General features: G+C 42.4%; 1 protein-coding gene across 6 annotated transcripts in view; it reads left to right on the top strand.

Moving 5' to 3' along the window:
* The window catches only part of astn1 (astrotactin 1), a 371,669-nt gene extending 353,015 nt beyond the window's left edge, over window positions 1-18,654 (top strand). For all 6 annotated transcript variants that reach the window (XM_044033647.1, XM_044033610.1, XM_044033638.1 and 3 more), the window contains 4 exons: window positions 2,144-2,279; window positions 2,637-2,737; window positions 3,795-3,978; window positions 15,425-18,654. In XM_044033647.1, coding sequence (XP_043889582.1) covers window positions 2,144-2,279; window positions 2,637-2,737; window positions 3,795-3,978; window positions 15,425-15,662 — 659 coding nt within the window. In that variant the 3' untranslated portion in view covers window positions 15,663-18,654. The remainder of the gene's footprint in view (window positions 1-2,143; window positions 2,280-2,636; window positions 2,738-3,794; window positions 3,979-15,424) is intronic.
* Window positions 18,655-19,780: the final 1,126 nt, after the last annotated feature.

Below are 19,780 nucleotides of genomic sequence, written 5' to 3'. Positions count from 1 at the left end.
CCGTGTTGTTCTTGCGCTCTGCTGTAGCTGTGAAAGAAAACAAACAGCTCCCATGCTGTTTTCTTCCACTGTATTCCCCAGCCAGGAAAAGATTGAATTTGTGCCATTGATGGCTTAAAATGAGCAAAACTCTAGCCCTATAGTCCCATCCACACTGCTTTCATTAAAGTCTTTTTTTGCTGTACTTTGAATTATGAGAAGGTTGTGGTAAACGTAGTTGATGCGTTTATGAATTTGAAGTGAATGTGCAATGTTGAAATGCTTGACGGACGGTAAATGATTTGAAGTTTGTCACAGGGCAACGGCAAAGAACATCAACCAACCACGTCCTTCCTGCTCTTGCATAAAGGCAAATTACTTTGCTCACCAGCAGGAAGTAGAAGTGTGCATTTGTCACTGAAAAAGGGGAAACTGGACGATAGTTTTGGCAGCATTTGTTTATCTCGTCACACTGATGAGACAGTTTTACTTTATTTCCGTCCAAACATTCAAATCAAATAAAGAAGTTATGGATGATGTGATGTGTGCTAGCCTTTTGCTGCTTCATCTTTTCCACGTCTCTTTTTGTCTTGTAATTTGCTGGAGCTATGTCTCTCTCAACGGGTGGAATCGCCTATAAAGCCATCGGCTCGCTCCTATCAACTCCAACCATACACTGTGTCTAAAAAGTGGACCTCGTCTGTGTCAGGTGAATCTAATCAGGAAGTAATGATTAGCCACCAGGGGGCAACTCTGCTGGTTGCATAAAAGAACTCCGTTTGAATGGGCCTATGGGAACATAGCTTCCACTTCAGTAAAAGTTTTTTCTGAGGAGTTAATGGTCTAGTTTCAACTCATCTTTGACAGAGCATGATGTCAATTTTGGAAATGATGTTATTCATCTCAAGGAAAATAGATGATGAAGCATGGCACGTGTGATTGACAGCAGGTATCGTCCAGTTGCAGGTCAAATTGTGAACCTTGAGGCTTCAGATTTCTGTAGGTGACGTCACGACTGGTCGTCACTTGACTCCAACGAGGGCCAACACTGAGGACGAGGACAGTCGTGACTGCCCGATGACTGACCGTTGTGGCGGTGTATCCAGGGATTTAGACCTCAACCTGCTCAGATACTCAACATAGTGAGCTTTGAAACTGAGTGTTTTTTCCAGCAAAAACCTCCAAACACTGTCTCCTTCTTATATGCCTCCTCACACACGAAACGGATATTCCAACCCGATTTGCAATTAATATTATAAGTGCAAAGCCTCACAATGTCACTTTTCATTTACATCTCCAACACTGTTTATATCTTTCACTGGTACGTCAGTCTTTTCCCTGAGCAAACACTCGCTCTGACAGCTGCTATTTCATCCTCCCTGCTACTCGGCCCGCAGTTTAGCAACTGGCGACACGAGCGAGGGCTCGACAGGGGGGGAAGACGTAGACGGCCACCTCAGAGCAGCCATCACTCTCACATGCTGATATTTCCACGCACACAGAGGTGAGGCTCTTGTAGAAGAAAGGCGCAGGTGATCACCGCGGGGCATCCATCACTTCACACACACGTGTAGTGTAAATACACACGGACAGGCGCTGCTTGTGCGGAAGAGGGTCACAGATGACCACCTCAGAGCACGCATCACTTCGTGCACCCTTGCGCACACACACAGTCTTGACTTTTCCGAGGAGAGGGTTTTTCCTCTCTTCGCAGCGAATAACACTCACCCCGGTGGCCAAATGCCCTCTTGACGTGCGCAGTGCCAGCTGGGAAAACATTGCTAACTGCATGTGTCACCACCAGCATGAGTAGCAGGAAGGGGAGTCCCTCAGCAGAGAGGAGGTCACAGGGTTCCTTCCCTTTCACGTAAGAGGCTTGAATAAATCGATTGGCAAATCCAGAGCATGGAAAGATCTAAAAAAAAAATATCAAATTTTTAAACGTATACCTCATTCCCACTGGTCAAAATGTTTATTTTATTTAATCACAGGTTTATATGTTTCTGTATCTAATCATTTTATTAATAAAATCTCTTTGTACCACACTTTTAGCATCTATCTACAAGATTTTCCATCTTCATCATCATTAAAACGCTGTGTTCATCTATGGAAATCCTTGGCTGATTTGTGTCCCTCTCTCTCTCTCTCTCTCTCTCTCTCGCAGAAACCCTTTTGAGCTTTGTGGATGACATCCTGTCAGGAGCCAGGTCTCCATGTGTGATGTTGGGCGACATCCCCAACCTCCTGTCCACTTCTGTCAGCATGATCATTCGCTGCCTGGAGCCTGACACCACATACATGTAAGTAGCTCCTCTAACACTACAAATGTTTTGCCATCTTATGTTATCTCATGAAAACACTGATCTGTCATTACGTCCTGTGTGAGTGGCAGCTTCATGCTTTGCTGCAGGTGACTGCAAGTTGCATTTTGGCCACTAGGTGGCGATATCCATTCAGTGAAATGACAGCTGATTAGTTCTGTGAAGATTTGCTCTGTACTCCACTGAGGGGAGACTTTTTAATTGAATTAACAGCAGCGGAAGCAGCAAACATCTGACGTCTGCTGTTGCTGATAAATAAAAAAAAACATTCATCCAACTTCACTGCTGAAGATACAGATGACCCTGTTCTCTGTGTGTGTGTGTGTGTGTGTGCAGGTTCCGGCTGTGGGCAGTAGACAACACAGGACGCCGTTCCAGTCCAAGTGAGGTCACCATCAAAACTCCATGTCCCACTGTGGATGACGTCAAAGCACAAGGTGAGGAAGGAGAGACAGAGAGAGAGAGAGAGAGAGAGAGGGTGGGAAAATAGAATTAGAAGTATGGGCAGCTCTTTGCCAAGAGGAATATAAAGTAAAATGACAATATTATGGTCTGTGTCATGTTTTTTTATTATGTTTATATGCTTGACTTGACTAATTTGTGAGTTCACATACGTCTATCGTCTATCAGTGGCTACCATACACCTTTTTTTTTTAAAATTCACATATCTGTGACCTTTTGGGCTGCAAAAGACTGATTGAAGTGATTAATATTTTAACTCTGGGTATTTTTGGATTTTTTTGGGTTTTTTTTGGGACTAGCGACTGAGGGAGGTGTCCACCATAGCGGGTAACTGGCTGTTGGTTCGCGTCGTGGTTGACAAGGTGTGGTTAGATGTCGCTGTGACAAGGGAATAACTCAGTTGAGCTGTCAGTCACATCTGCTCCTCCTCGTTCTTTTCTCCACCGTGCAGTTACACCGCAGCGCCACAATATTGACAGGTAGGAAGTGTGTGCCTCTATCTGTGTTCATGTTCAGGGACAAGAGCCTTGGCTATGACTTTTCCAGGCCATTCTGCCTACTGCAGCTTCAATTGCCCTTCAACCTCCCAAAATGCAAAAACAAAAAATCACACTGATTAACAGTAAGTGTGTGTATAATGAACAAACATGGAAATACTCACAGTATTGTCCCAAACTAACAGGCCTGGGAAACACAGAATGCCACCAGGAAAGCAGTTTTCAGAGGATCCACTCTATTTGTCAGCAGAAACTCTGATGCAGAGTCGCGCATATGCTGAAAGGAAACAGTTCCCACCCAAGGGAAGAACCACATCGAACCCTAACATGTTTTTTTATTTTCCAAAATAGCAGCAAAGTCGCTCACTGTCCAGACACTTGCGTTAGATCTTCTTCATTACTCCTCCCCGGTGGATTGTTTAGTGTCAAGTAGCACCAGCACACCTGTTTGGTAAACTGGTGTGTGTCGTTTGCAGCTCCTGTGTGAAGTAAGTGATCTCACGCTCAAAGTTGCTGTTCGTTTTTACCATTCCAGAAATAGCCGACAAGATCTATAACCTGTTCAACGGCTACACCAGTGGGAAGGAGCAACAGACGGCCTACAACACTCTGATGGACCTGGGTGCCCCGACGCTGCACCGCGTGCTCTACCACTACAACCAGCGCTACGAGAGCTTCGGAGAGTTTACCTGGAGGTGTGAGGACGAGCTGGGACCCAGGTACCGTTGTAGTTTAAATACTTGAGCGAGTTATTGAAGCAAAGCTAACAGCAGAAGGCATTTTTAGTGCATGGATATTGATTGTACGCCTTTGTTTCACCAAAAAAGCGACATGACGGAAACCAAATGTCAAATAATTGATATTCAGGTTGTATTTCAGTAATGCTCGCATTCCTGACGCGTAACCTCAAGTCAGATATATGCATTCCTTCAAGCAAATTACTCATCAACTTTAATTTATCAAACATTACACAGCATTTGCATTGGTCTGCCCTGAGTTATACTTTCATATAACACAAAGACAAAACGTGTCCGTGTGTGTGTGTGTGTGCGTGCCATCAATCAGCTGCTCAGTCTGAACTGGTGCAATTGACATTGATGTCCCCAAACCATAGTGGCACAGCTGGGCTGCGAGATTAAAGAGAAGTGGCGACTCGACAAGAGTCTGGGATGGATCACACTTTGGTGTGAACAAAATGTTCAAGTGTAATTTCAGCAGACGGTTCATTCAAAGAAGAAGAAAAAAAAGCAGTCCCAAGCAATTTCAAATATCTTGGAAAAGTCGGAAAAACTGATTGTATCTTTGTGCAGTCCATAAAAATAAATATATGGCAAATTTGGATTGGACTAAATGTACAGATATGCTCCATCAGTGACTACTTTACCCCCTACTGCCTGTGACAAAACCCTTCCAATCCTAACAATGATTTATAGACGGCACTCATTGTCCAACTGCTTGTGGAAGACTAACTACATACCATTAAGTGTGTCTGTCAATTCATAACTCCTGATATCATTAAAGCTGCCTCTTGAGGACACCAACATTGATCTGGCTAGCAAGTGAGATTTGTGTATCCAAAGCAATTTTTTTTCAATGAAAATCTATACTTGTGACCCATTTTTGAGGATTTATGTCTTGAGTGAGACTGGGTGGCCTGAGGGGGGCCGCAGTCTGAAAGTACTGAAAGATGGACTGTTGGATGTTGTTTCACTAACAAAAATATAGAATATCGCCCCGCATTTTTCTTTACTACTGTGTAAAATAACACGGCACCACCTGTTGTCGTGAGCTCCGGCAAGAATGCAGCGTCGTCCAGGCAACAGAGTTACACTGCAGTTTTACAACCTGACAACATATTTATGATGAACACCGTTCCTCTTTATGTGAGTGTTGCTGAAGGGCAACACGTTGCCTCCGCTGTGTTCGACCCGGCATCAACAGCAAAACAAATCAGCGTCATCTTGCCGTTCACTTCATGATGAGGATATTAGCTGAATGTCTGCTACCTCGGTTGAGATTAGCTGTCGTGTCACGGGCTTGTATTGTAATGGGGGGGTGTGGAGCTCTGAGAGAGAAGGAAATGCCCTTCTCTCTGTGAGAAGGACATTTCAAGTAGATGTCCTTACATCTCAGCAAACTGTGGAAAGATAACAATTTGTATTACTTCACCTTGCACAGTGGCTCAGCTCTTTCACCCTGAGCCTGCATTACATTCTATGTGTGCTACATCAGAGGAAGTAAATCACAAACACATCATCCTTCCACCTTTTGAGACAACCTTGGCAAACAACCCTAACTTAATTTGAAAATGTGTTTGAGAATCCCTGATACAAGACATATTTACTTTCCTTTTAGCTCTGTTTTGGTCCCCACCTGCCCTGAAGGGATTATCTTCAGTTGTTTTTGCCTGCTTTCTGTATTTGGCTGCTCTTTGGTCCTGACAGTGATACACACAATACTTGAAAGAGGGTAGCATTTCTTTTTTCTCTCTCCAAACAGAACCAAAACAAAGGTAATTCAGCCTAACCACAGGATTTCTTTCACACATTTCTCAAAACATTTGTTCCAAATCGTCTTTATTGTTTTTCTAAATGGCTCACGCAGCCAAATCCCCACGGTGTGGGCCCACACAAAGCCCAGTTGTGTCCAAGTCTTGTTTAGATTCTCAAAGGTGGGCAGATGTTCTGCTCCCAGCTTCTAAAGTGCTGTCTTTGATTGTTAGCAGTTGTTTGTGTGAGTTAAGAGTTGCAGAGGAAATCAATTTAAATGGACTAAGACACAGAATGAGCTTCACCTCTATGACATCAATGGGGCCATTTAGCAACGCACAGCCAGGGAGGCCCCCGGTTTAGTTTCTCTCAAACTCAGGACAGGTTCCCATAATGTAAAACTGTAGCCTAATGTTTTATAAATAGAGCCATGTGTCTGATATAAAATATTCTTATAAACGGCAGTCTGTGGCGCACGCTTTCACTTGTGCAGGTGAAACTGATTATCCAAGGCTCCCTTAATTCTCAGTGTTTCTCACTCCGTCTGTGGTTTCCCCCTCCACCTTAATTTAAAAGGTTGCTTTTAATAAGGCCCGTGTTGGAAAGAGTTGATGTAATTGAGGGAGTTGCTTCTGAAGTGTTCCATTAAAATACACTTAGATTAACAGCCCCGCTCCCAATTTAGTCAAAGGGAAGGGTGATTAACGTTAATAAAGGCACCTCGGAATTGGAAAAGCACAAGGGAAGTGCGTTCAAGGTGAGGCCTAGCAACGGGGAAGGAAGTATAAACATGGTTTGTTTGGCTCAGTCATCAAGTGAACATTAGTCTTTCCTATGTATCTGGTTGGTGTGAGGAACCAGAGTTGTGTGCTGTCTATTGTTACCAAGGGAGTGGATGGGCGGAGAGGCAAATGGCCTCACAGCTCCACCGCTGTGAGTCTGTGAGCGTGCCCAACAATGTTCCCACAGCGTCAGGCGGCTTGTTTTCTCTGACTTTGTCTGACCACCGGGGGAAAACAAATGCAGCACATACAGTAAATGGTTGAGCCAATGCCAGGACAGAGTACTATTGATATCATTTTTTAGCAAAAACAATGGCAATGCAGCGTTTCTGACTGATCCAAATATCCAGTATTGACGTTGGCCTGGTACCGAAAAGGCCTCCAAGCCAGCAGTTTGTTGGTGTAAAATATCACGGCATTGGTGGCCTGATGAACAGCAGGCGTGAGCAGAGGTTCTACTGTTTATTTGACCCAAGTAATCCTTTGCAGTTGGAGAACTTCACTGTTGAAACACTTTTGTTTTCGCTGTATTGGTTGCCGTGATTAGTCATTGTCAACGCGCGCTTGTTTTGTTTCGGCATTTCGGCGTTTCTCAGAAATCCTGAAACCCACAGAGAGTTTGCACTGCAGCTATGGCATCATTTTTTTTGGACACCTTGGTCTCTTATCCGATCATGTCTTCAATCAGGTTTCGATTAAGTCTGATTTGTTAAGTGCATTTTCTCTGTGGGATTTTTGGAAAAATCCCAATCCTTCTTGTGCTTTTTTGGTAGTTTTGGCTGCTCTCGGTCTAGATTTTTAGTGCTTGTCTATCTGACAGAAACAAGCACCAAACCCATACTGCAGGTTCAAATAATCTAAAAAAACCTAACATGTTCTATCAGATAGTGACTCTGACTTGGCAACCAGAATGCTGGGTTACAGTCAGATTGACTGTGGTGGGTCAGATTAAAGCTGCAGGAGACAGCATCACAAAAAAAAAATAGTTAGATTGTTGAGTCTCATCCTCAGTTTTATTAAATGCTAATGTTTGACATATATAAAATAGTCAATATGGGGCACCCTCGCTGTGATTTCCTCAAGGCCGTAAACAGAGACCAAAGTCTGCTCAGATGTCTATAGTTCTCTCTTAAATCATCTGATTTACATCATGCTGAGTTGTTATTATGGCGCTATTGATGATAAAATATTTTTGCCTACCCTCGCTTTGAAAGAGACCAAAAAAATGACAGAAAGTCCTCTCTAACTCAGCCTTGGCACAAAGTGTGTGTGGTTTGGTTTTGTCGAGAATTTTCTGACTGAAATACCATTTGTCACTTCTGATTTAAGTCTGTTTGTCTGTGTGTGTGCGTGCTTGAGCGAGTGTGTCTGTCTGTGGCAGCCTCTGAGGACAAGTTTTGATACAAACCTATTTTGTGAGGAGCATTTTGACCTTGTGGGGATATTTTGGCGGGTCCTCGTGACTTTCAATGGCTTTTTGAGGATTAAGATTTGTCCTCAGGCTGAGGGTAACTTGATTTATGATGTCAGTAAATAATTTCCTGCGGTATTAATGGACTAAATCAGTACTTTCAGGTCTACTTCAATACAGCATGATGTTCATTTTTATAAAGTATGCTCCCATTTTAGAGTCAAATGATGATGATAATGATGGATATTTCCAAATATGGAAACACCAGGCTTGAAATATGGGGTTTATTGGTGGGTGCGTGGGTTGGCACTCGGGTATTTATCACCTCTCTGATGCTTTACATTTACGTCTTTGGCATCACAGGCATGTTGACCTGTTTTGGGGGTTAATGGAGAGGTTATTTTAAAGCCACTCATGCTGTTATTGCAGGTTCATCGCAATGGTTAAGCTTAATGTGATGAAACATTAACATATACTGCAATATTTAACATTTATGCCTTAAAATGTTGTGTATTTTGATGAGTAGTGAACTTATACTTTGAGCACTCTTTAAATTCATAGTAATCCATATTTCTATTCAAGGTAATGGAGCGTCTCATTATATTGGTCACTTTTTATTGATGTAGTCCGTTTTACAGTCTCTCTGCTATAATATCTAGGGCAAACCTTAAATTAAATATTTTACTGTGTGTGGTTTTTTTCACGTGTTTGCTGTGCATTCCGCCACCAAAGCTCTCCCGATAAAGCTCAAGTGAACCAAACAAGACAAGAAGATGACAGTTCCCATGATTCCATGCTGCTTCCCAACGTATCAAACAAGGTTTTTTGTTATTGTTCTGATTCAGAGCGGCAGCATTTACTTACTGTGCAGTGTTCATTTCAGTCTCTCTTTTTTGTTTCCATGGTATTTAGTGTGTTTTTTACTCTTAAATCATCATTTTTTTGGCTTCTACAGAGAGAATATACAAAACAAATCCGATCTATGGCACCACTGACACAAACACGCACGTCACTACATTATCCACTTACAGTCTCACACAGTTTCATCTCCTTGAATCAGCTCGGCTTCTCATAACGAGGAGAAATCCCACTATTTTCTGCCACAAACAATGAAAAACTTAAGAAAATGTGATTTTCATTAGCCAGTCAAAACACAGATAAGAAGAAGTCTCCACAGGCTCCGGCCTCAATATAAACTCTGCCCCAAAGAAGCAGGAGACAAGCGACCGGACTGAATGTGGCTTTGTTTTTCTTGTAGCAGCAGAAATTCAGATCTGCTGTTTTTAGAAACGTATCGAATCTCACTGACGAGACCGGCTGGCAGCCGCATTGTTGTTTCCTGTTTCATTCCACCGTTGCGTGATGCATTTTAAGTCAAACCGTGAACTCACAGTGAGGTCAACGCGCCGAGGTTTGACCAAAGGGGGCCCCGGGCCTTGTCATCGCCCTCATCGTGTAAGGCCCGCTGTACGTTTGTTTTCGCAAAAAACATTAGACATATTGGCTGGGCTGAAAGAGAAATCCTCCAAGCCTGGACGTTGCAGTCCTGACCGTGTCCTTGCTGCCCTTTGATGAACTGAAAACCATTTGATTCCTTTGTCTCCACATGACAGTATCGCTCATCAGACGAGAGCTTATGATAATATTTGTAGTCATGGTTGGAATTTTCTCTCAGTCATAATCACCGCAGACTGTTTACCTTTCCACTGCGACTATTTATAGTCGAAAAGAAGACGAAAATACCCACAGGTTGTTTTCAAAAATTCAGTGATTTATCGGTGTCCGTTATGCTAAATAGTTTGACATACAGTACATACAGAATTTCCAGTAAAAAGCTCCCATTATTAGCAACACTAATACATTGTGTTGATTGCTTCCTTATTTAAACAACCTCATCTGCCCGCACTTGGAGATGGTGCTGTTTTGACTGCTCACTTCAAATTGGAAAAAATCATAACAACACTGAGCTAAAGATAAACGATAAACGAGTCTAAAAGTAGACTCTTAACGTTTTTACTGGAAACGTTCAAATTTAGAAAATGACTGGCATAGATTACATTTAGCTATTTTGGTCTTTCTCCATGAAAGTACATATTCAAACACACAAATGTACAAGATAACAAAGGAAGGCAGACAAAATGTACAGAACAAATAAATAAAGTTGCTACTGAATGTGTGTGAACACTAACTGTCATCATACAGTGACGGACGCCGTCATATGAGCTCAGGAGAACTAGGAAAATCTTGTGGCACTTTGAAATGGACTGACAGTGGAAATGTGTTCTGTACATGTGTTCTTGTACTGGAGGAAAATAGATTTTGAATTCTATGTGCCAAAGACAGAAAAGGCTATCCAGACTAGGTGTGATGGAATGGGGGAGCATCAATGTTCATGCCATGGATGATTTGCATATAAGGTACCATTGATGCAGAGGCTTTTACTGGAATTTTGGAGAGACGCATGATTGCACCAAGATGATGCCAGGCATCATTCTGCTGGTGTTATGACAGAGTTGCTTCATAGACTTCGTACCTGGTACCTGGTGTTATTCGTTTAGTACCTGCTCTGGCGAGGTTCCAAGCGAGCTGAGCCGATACTAAAATGTGTGACGTCAACAGACTGTCGGCCACTGATTGGTCAGAGAATGTCGTCACTGGAAGAGTGATGAGCGCGACGTCACGACGCAAGAATCAAAGCGAACAATGCTGTACTGTTAAAAAAGTCTTACCAATCCTGAAAACGTGCGTTAATCTCCAACTTTTAGCAAAGCAAATGCCTCAAATCTCACTATTTAACAGAGGAGTGTGGTGTATTTAGTGACAGCCAGCTAATCATGAGCCGAATCACAACATGTTCAGTCGTATTTCAGTTCAGTTCAGAGTCTGTGCTCATGCAGGAAGTATTGAACGATTCTGTGAACGAATCTTTTTAATTCACTGATTCTAATGATTCAGTTACACCGTAAAACAACTGCTTTGCCCGTCACTGGTTTGTGTGTTTGTGTCGCGTATAAAAACGACGTCACAGCAGTTTCGATGTCACATCGAGTCGTCAAGTCGTGCTACAATCAGACAGTGAGGACCATTCAACAAAAATGTGTAATAGAAAGAAGAAGTGATGTTGATGTGACCCAATGGTTAACTTTCTTCTCTTCCAACATTTTAGACTATGTTGCAGGCATTTAGTGTGTTCATGTAGAATACAGTTATTTTGTGTGTGTACTGTATCCACACACAAATACCTTCTTTTCATCCCGTTGTATCATGGAGACAGTTTTCTTCTCCGACACACGGACATGTTGGTTTATGATGACAACCGTTGCTGCTTGGAACCAGAGAAATGATCCGCCGCTTTCCTGACAAATGGAAGAATCGCAGACCACTTTTTTATTTAATATTATTTCATTCAAAGCAAACAAATCTTAGCAGATTTCCTGAAAAAACCACTGAAATCCTGAGGAGGTTTCAGAAGAATGATCTGAATGACAGTGTGGCAGAGCGAGCGCTACCAGTCCCGACTCTGTCCAACTGTCCGCAGACAGGCTGTCCAAGAGGACTGACACGGTTAAGGCTGTTTCGAAGCTGAAAGCAACACGGAGGCTGTTTAAGTTGTTATCTTATTGTCAACATGCTTTGCAAGAAGGGGATGTCGTCCTGCTGAGCGTCCGTGTGTACATATGACCCTCAAAATACACTCGGATTCCAATAATAATCTGGCTACACATGCAAAGCACTCATTAGCATTAGCCCGGCAACTGCGTAGAAGACGATGCTTCTCGTGTGTCTCTATATGTACAAATGGTTTGCAAATTAGCGAGGAATGCCAACGAAAACACATGGCAACGCTTAAATGTTTTGCCGATTTTTGAAAGGCACCGTGGCAGAGTGCGGGCTACATTCCTTTTCCAGAATAACACGCACGCGTACCAGGAAGTATGGCAATGTGCTGTGCTGTGTTTACAGACCAGCAGTTGATTTGGAGTACGTGTAAGACGGGAGGTGAAATAGTGCAGAGGAATCCACAGGGTCTGTATTTGCACAGGGCATCAATCAGTGCCAAGTGTAAGCTGAAAACACAACAAAACTCAAAGATTATCGACAAAATCAAGGGGGTTTGTGGCTTATCATACGGACGAGAGCTTGACAGGCGGATATTACCTTGCCACAGTGGCTGGAACACACAAGTTAAAAATAAACAAAGGTCAGATTATCTTGCCTTCATCTATAGGCAGGTTCTGTTTTGGAGGCTTTGAACGACTTTGTGCCACCACCGCACTGCTCTTACTCGCCGTTTCTGTTGCTGGGTTCAAGCAGAACTCGTAACTACGACATGTTTCACGTACGGGACATTCTGAACGTAAGAGGTTTCCGGAACAAATTGAACTCAGCAGGTAGTGTTCAAAATGGACTTGATTTGAGAACATGGAAAACAAATCGGTTCAACAATTTGAGTCCAGCAGTTCCAAACGAATCCAAAGCCTGACTCTACACAGAGGGAGGGAGACGTTAGTACTCTTATAGATACTGCATTTACATAGCTAATATTGTTTCCTCTGACCTTGCATGACCTGAGAATTAGGCCACGTGGTTGGTGTAGCGGTTAGTACCTTTGCAGCACCCCCGTTCGGACCCTGTGTGTGCGTGGGTTTTCTCCGGTTTGCAATATGGGGATTAGGTGAACTGGTCAATCTAAAAATCTAAATTGACCATAGGTGTGAATGTGAGAGTGAATGTGTGTGTGGCCCTGCGATGGACTGGCAGACTGTCCAGGGTGTGACCCCGCCTATCGCCCTATGTCAGCTGAGATTGGCACAGCAACCCCCGCGACCCTCCAGTGGATGATAAAGCAGTATATAATTGATGGATGGATGAACCAGAGAAATGAACACATGACAAGACAATGCTATGATACTAGAGAGAGAGGTTACCAATGGTTATCTGCAACTCATTTCAAATTTACAGTCACATATTCTCTGGTCGAGACGTTTTTAAGAGGGGTAGTGAGGCTTTCTTTGCTCAATACCAAGCTGCATTAGACTAACTCGCCTGGCATCCCAGGTGTGGAAATGCTACAGAAAATGGGGCGGGGTGGCACAACAGGCCAAATTACAAACTCAAAGCTTAAATAGTTTGCAGTTCGCATATAAAAAATTAAATTTCTAGCGCACAATTGTTGGCAATTTTTGTTGTTGATGAATTTGTTTGTAATTTACGTTGCGTTATCGAAAAGTTACACACTACAGCTTTAAAATCAGAATAAACTGGCTGAAACCAGTGTTTCAATTTAACATTTTTTTAACCACTAACAACACATTATGGTCATATCATGACTTAATACGGCACATTTATTTAGGCATAAACATTTGTGGTATACTTTGGTTTCGCCTGGAAGTCTTCAGACGCAAACACGTAGCTGACATTTTCACTTCCATTACTTTTATGTTTTGTGTTTCTTTGTTTCGTCATCATTTCATTTCATCTGGATTGTCTTCAGCTCCCCGGCATCGTCTCCCTTTTCATGGTCATCTTTGTTTTCTGTCATTTTCACCCTCCCGTCATCATCATCATCATCACCACCACCACACCTGCATCAGATTGGCCTCATGACAACCAGGTGAGAAACTGCGATCGATTCACACGACGTGTTTTATGTCACATGCATATTTTCCGCACCGAAGTGTTCGTCTGAGTTATGGGTTTGATCAAACGTCCATAAATCCTTCATCGCCTCTCGCTGGTGCGCGGTGACCGCGTGGCCTGGGTGCTTGGATGTGTCATCAGTTCATCAGTGTGATGTGCCGTGGCTCTGCTGCGTCCAGCAGACGTGTGGATTGGCAGCGCGGGGGTACGCCGTGCTGTAAAAGTGCTGCTTTGGCCGCAGGATGAGGAGAAACCGTGTGTGGAATGAATGAAATCTTCCCCCCGCTGCCTTTTTTTGTCTGACTTCAGACGAGAAAGCTTGACAAGGTTTCACTTTGAGGGCCAAACAGGCTGCATAAGGCTTAATGGTTATTTATTGCACTCGATGTTCCTGTGAGATGTATTTATGTGAAGTCGGTGCATCATGTTACTAATGGAGATGATTTTTCAGCTGGCCTGGTTTGGCCCGAGGACCAGTTCAAGCATTTCACGGTCTCTCCTCTACCTCCAGCTGTCCCTTAGCCTGTTTTCCTCCTCCAGGACAAGCCCTTTATATTTGCCACAGCCATTCACTTTTTTTTTTTTTTTACATTCATTCATTCATTCATTTTTTCCACTGTTTTTACTTTCATCATTCCTGCCCGGACCTCCAGCGGCCTTTGTGTGCTTTGGGCTCAAGCAGGAATGTGTCAGTAACGGTACACCTTACTCCGCGAGCTTCCTTCAGACAGGAAGCACTGGTGGACGTGGTTGGTTTTAGGTTCTGTCATGCGGTGATGTCATTCTAAAACAACAGGGTGATTTATGGACTGCCGACGGTCTAGTATATCTGACGGCCGATGTGCCTCAACACCGAGATTCCATCTTTCTCCAGGCGCTTGGCACCGAGCTATTCCCACACTCCACTGCATTTCCTGGTTGCTGACTGGCTGCCTGACTTATGTGAGGGATGTTTGGCTTGGGAGAGGAAGGCTTTTTAGCTTTGAGCAGGAGTTTGTACATAGCATTCTCATACATAAAAGCGCTGCAGTGGAAATCCAGGTGTCAAGGGTGTGTTTGGTGCAGAGAGGAGCACGAGTTATAGCAGTCACCTCGTCAGAGCGGGTCAACGGCACGGAGCGCGGGTTCCTCGGCTGTTTCAAGTTCCATTTGTGCGACAAATGCGACACATTTCAATCTACTTAGACTTAGTCTCCATTCAGACATGGTACTAACATCCATCCTCAGCGACACCAAAGTCTGAACGCTTCCAATCCGTCTCGATCGTGTCCTCAGATCTGATCACAAAAACCACATTCATAGGTAGTTTGAGGACACATTAGTGACCGAGGTCCTCTGATCTGCTGCAGTTTCACTGTTTATTTTTTCACCTAATCACTTATCATGTTAATATATTTGCATCACCATATGATTTCTGTTTTTTTAGTGGTTAAAACGTTTTTCTGTGTGAGTAGAGCTTTGGTTCACTCATCTCTTCTCTCTGTGTCACACACACACACACACACATGTCGACAGAGATGTCAGATTTGAAAAATGTGTGGTCACAGGAGACGGATCTACTTGATTTAAGGCCGTCCACATGTGATCAGATCACTGAGGGCGGATGTTGCTGCAGGATGGGGTCATCAGGTGTGGAGACACTTTCAGGACAGATCTGGGTGCTGAAAACTCAGGATCAGAGTCTGAACAGGGCCCGGATCTGCCTGTGTCTCCATCTGAGCAGTGATTTGATCCAGATTCCTTTCAAATTTACTACCAATTCATGATGGAAGTTCTCTGTTTTTGTGTGTGGATTCTATTAAACAGAGCACCCTTTAATCCCACGTGTCGTCTGCTCCAACAGGAAGGCGAGCCTCATCCTCTCCCAGTTGGACGAGCTCTCGCCGTGGTGCAAGGGTCTCCTGCAGGAGCCCAAGATTGGCCTCCGCCGGATGTCCCTCAAGTTCCTGTCCTGCCGCTACACCGACACGAAGGTTTTCGGGCTGAACTGGTCAAACATGGGTCAGGACGTGCACAAGGCCTGCGACGAGCAGACGCTCACCGTCATGTACAATGACTACGGCGAGCCCAAGGAGCTCTGAAGGTACTCCGAGGTTTTCACTTAGCTTGGACGTGTGCGAGGGGAATCTGAGAGAGAGATCTGTGGAATCTGACAAAGAATCAAACTGCAACAATATACATGATTGGAAAAGCAGGTGAGAATATTTAGAATCAAATCTCAAAGGAAGATTGCACATCTTGCAGGTGCTTCACAATAAAAGCCTTGCTGTCTTACTTAGTTGTTAGCGAGAAAAGCTTAAACTATGAAGTGTGAGTAAAAACCTAATCCTTACAGATGCATGGATAAGGATTAGCATTAAATAGGTGGAGCAGAAACCTAATTATATCAGAGAGAGAGAGAGATTTCATGTCTTTTATTAATAAAATAAGCAAATTAATTTCTATTGTGTTTAATTCACATAGAAATATATAAACTAATGAAATATTTTCTGTGCCGTCTGCTTCACTTTGTTTCTTTGTCGGATGAAACGATCTCCATCTTGGAACCTTTGACACAAAAGGACAGCACATTTAGTTTCTTTATTTACTCTGATATTAAAGGATTGAATCCAATCTTTTGTTCATAAAAGGCGTCTTTTGATGTAGTGATAGTGACTTTCTAAGCATCTCACATCCGTCCACCACCACCTGTAGAGGCTTTGTTTCTTTGAAGGTGAAATCTAGAGCAGGCTTTAGCCAAACTTTACAGATAGAAGTCATTGTAACTTCAGTGTCTCCACTACATTTCAACCCCTGCTAAAGATCTTAGTGATTCAGAGCGTCTGGTCGCCTTCGTATGCTTTTTAACAAGAACTGCAACATACCGGGTAAATGAAATAAAGAGCTCGTTCCCACACAACTTTACTGCATTCTCTATTACGTTTCATCAGGAATGTAAAAAGATGACATTGCAGTGTTTGGTGTTTCTGCGTTTTGAGGTCATTTAAGGTGATTCGAATCTTCTCCCAGGTAAATTTTAGGCACGTAAAGCACCAGTTATGGTTAGAAACTCTCCAGCATGTAATTTAAGAAGGTAACAACAGACAACAGCGATGTTTGGTGTCACAAGGACACAAAGAAACAACTTTGTCGCCATCACACTTGCCGTTTAGTCAAACGGTTTCAGGGAGGAGATTCCAGGGATTTGGGATCTCACAGAATCCCGCGTGATTGAACGTGACTTCAGAATATAAACAGACATGTTTAAATGCTAAAAACTCTTGTCCTACACACCTGTAGACGTGTGAAATATTCACTTCTTTTGGTTTGTTTCTGAGTCGTTCTGATCTTTTAATCTCACGAAGACACCGACGTCTCTTCATCATATACTTAGCACGTATTTTTGAGAATGCAGTTTACGGTTGTGTGGGAACATAAACAAGGCTAAACGTTGTTTTGTGCTTTTGTGTGCCGTTATTTAGACATTTAACAAATGCCCCACCTCAGCCTGGTGATCTATAACTAACTGTTTTTTTTTAATGTTCTTTTTGTCACAAATGCCAACACAAAGAAAGATGCTCCACATAAATAATTCAACTCCAGTATTTGACATTATTCTTTGCTTTTAAAGACAAAGGTGAGGTAGCATGTGATAGGAAAGTTAAATATATGTAGATAACAGAGGATGGGGTTATTTTTACTTGCAGAATAAACCTTGTGTGTTGCATTAACGTGCATTTTTAGCTGAATGTAGTACTGATAATATGGATTTGTAAAGGGAGGCTGTAAATAAGGGAGTGTTAGATAATAACAGGCGTCACAGCTGCTTTCGTTTTCTGTTAAACTGCCAGTATTTCCTCTTTTTTTTCCCTCATCATAACTAAATTAACTGATGATTAAATGTGACAAATTCTGTATTCAGTCTGCAAATTAAGTGTCTTTAATATGTTGTCATTATATCTATGTTTAAACGTCATTTTACCGTATTTATTTTGACTTTCGCACCGTTTATTGTGAGTAAATTGACTTATTCAATTCGTCATGTTATTCTACGTTGGTAAATTTACTGTGCCGTGGCCACATTGGAGATTGTTGGTGATTTTTTTTCTAGTTTTTACATATATATATATATATATATGTATACAGTACATTTTAACAAATCTCATAATGTGAATACTAAAACGAGCGCTTGTAGATTTTTTGTATAGGCAGCAGAGTATTTCATAAATGCATCGTCGCATTATTCTAGCACAGTACTGTGTTTTGAAGCAGGTGTTTTCTATGCACCTGTTGTATATACGTGTACAACAGGTGATGTTTTACAACAGTTACTGTACGTGTGCTTTTAGTCGATATAAAATGTTATTGTACTGTAATCTCTCCTGTGTAGTTTAGCGTCCGTAATCCCGATCGATCCACTGACGAGGGAGGAGAACATTAAAGGTCCAGTATGTGGGATTGAGTCCCGGTCTATCGCATTTATGAAAAGTTACGTTGTACTGTAGCTCAAACACTGGCTCTTAGAAAGTACTGTTTGTGTTTTTATGACACCTTAAGGCAGAGGTTTCAAACTCACGGCACGTGGGCCACATGCGGCCCCCCCCCAGTCGATTTCATGCGGCCGGCCTCTTAAATGTGTGTTTGTTGATATTTAAAGATTCATTTCGCAGCATAAATGTGTTTTTTTATCGTGAACTATATGTAGAAAACCAACATTTTTACTGTGAAATGATAATATAATCATTTGAGTGTGAGACCCCTGCCTTAAGGCCACTGTAGTTTCTCCTTAAGACTTTCTAGATACTGATGAATCCGGCTCACTGGTCCTTTAAAAACTGAACTGAACATTTGTCATGACGTGGGACGACAAAGTATTAATTTCATCGCACCCGCGTGGAGTCGAACGGGGAAAGTAATTGTTTGATGAGATTAGAAACCATATAACCTGAACAAACGAAAAGTGTAAAACCCAACCCTCTACTATCTCTGCATGAATAATCTGTCTTTAATGAATGTGGCATCTTGAATTTAACTTTTTCACTTTGATCTTTGCTACTTCAAAGAACAATAAAGATAATATATTATGGAAAATGGCCGGAGAGACTCTTTTGTTCTTCTTCTTTTAACAATTTTACCGAAGTTCTTGAAAGTTCTTCATTCTGAATCTTATGCTTGTCAGTGAAATACTGTGGTGGGTTATAATTCTTTCCAGATTACAGAGCTTGTTTTTTTAATGCGGAAGTAACCGGGGGTCCGACTTCCTGTATTTGTGCGACACTTCCCATATTTGTTTGCTTTCTTAACAATGTTGTGGGAATCCTACTGTGGATAACGAATTTAAATGCATCTGTATCATGATCAGCTGTGGTTTTACCTGCGGCTGCTGACGCCTGTGTTTCATAGCGTAGACCAGTGCTTCTCAAACCACCTGAGGAAATATCAAACTCTCCAAGTAACGCCATCAACGGTATCACCAACGTTAAAACACAGATGCTCCTCCTCCTCCATCCACCTCACTGTGCCCTCCGCCCGCCTCAGCACCCAGGGCGAGCAGAGCTTTTTAGCCACTCTTCAAATCCAGACTCAAAAGTTATCTAACATAACCATGTTGTCTGTTTTTTTATTATTGTTTCATCTCTGTAAGGTGTTAGAAATTAAATGCATTATTATTGTTATTATTATTATTATTGTTATTATTATTATTATTATTATTAGTAATATTAATAATAAGAATAAGAATAAGAATTTTAGAATGACTAGGCCGAGAAAAGTCACAGGAGGCAAATGTATTCCCAATAACATAATTTGCTCTCTCATCATCCTCCTCTTCCTCACATATACTGTTCACACACTGGTATAGGGATAATTAGATGAAGATGGAGCGAGAGGTAAGGTGACTTGAATTATATTTCTGATGTTCCTCCAAGTACCACCAGAGGAAGCTTGTGTACCACTGGTGGTACACGTACCACAGTTTGAGAACCATGGGCACGGACCCTTCTCCGGTCCTGGATGATCTTCTCTAGGTTAATTTTCAACAAGTTCTTCAAGTTCTTCCCCGGAGGAAGAAACTTTACCAACAACCTTCCCGTTCCATAAAAGCTTTTTGCTTAAGACTGCACATCAAATACCTGTTTTTCTATCAGTCATGTTTACTTTCAAAGTTGTCGTCCAGTTTAAATAAGGTCCATAAACAGCTGTGTCCATGGGGTTTATCAGG

The sequence above is a fragment of the Solea senegalensis genome, linkage group LG1, assembly GCF_019176455.1.
Source record: "Solea senegalensis isolate Sse05_10M linkage group LG1, IFAPA_SoseM_1, whole genome shotgun sequence".
Lineage (NCBI taxonomy): Eukaryota > Metazoa > Chordata > Actinopteri > Pleuronectiformes > Soleidae > Solea > Solea senegalensis.
This window is presented reverse-complemented; position numbering and strand designations above follow the sequence as displayed.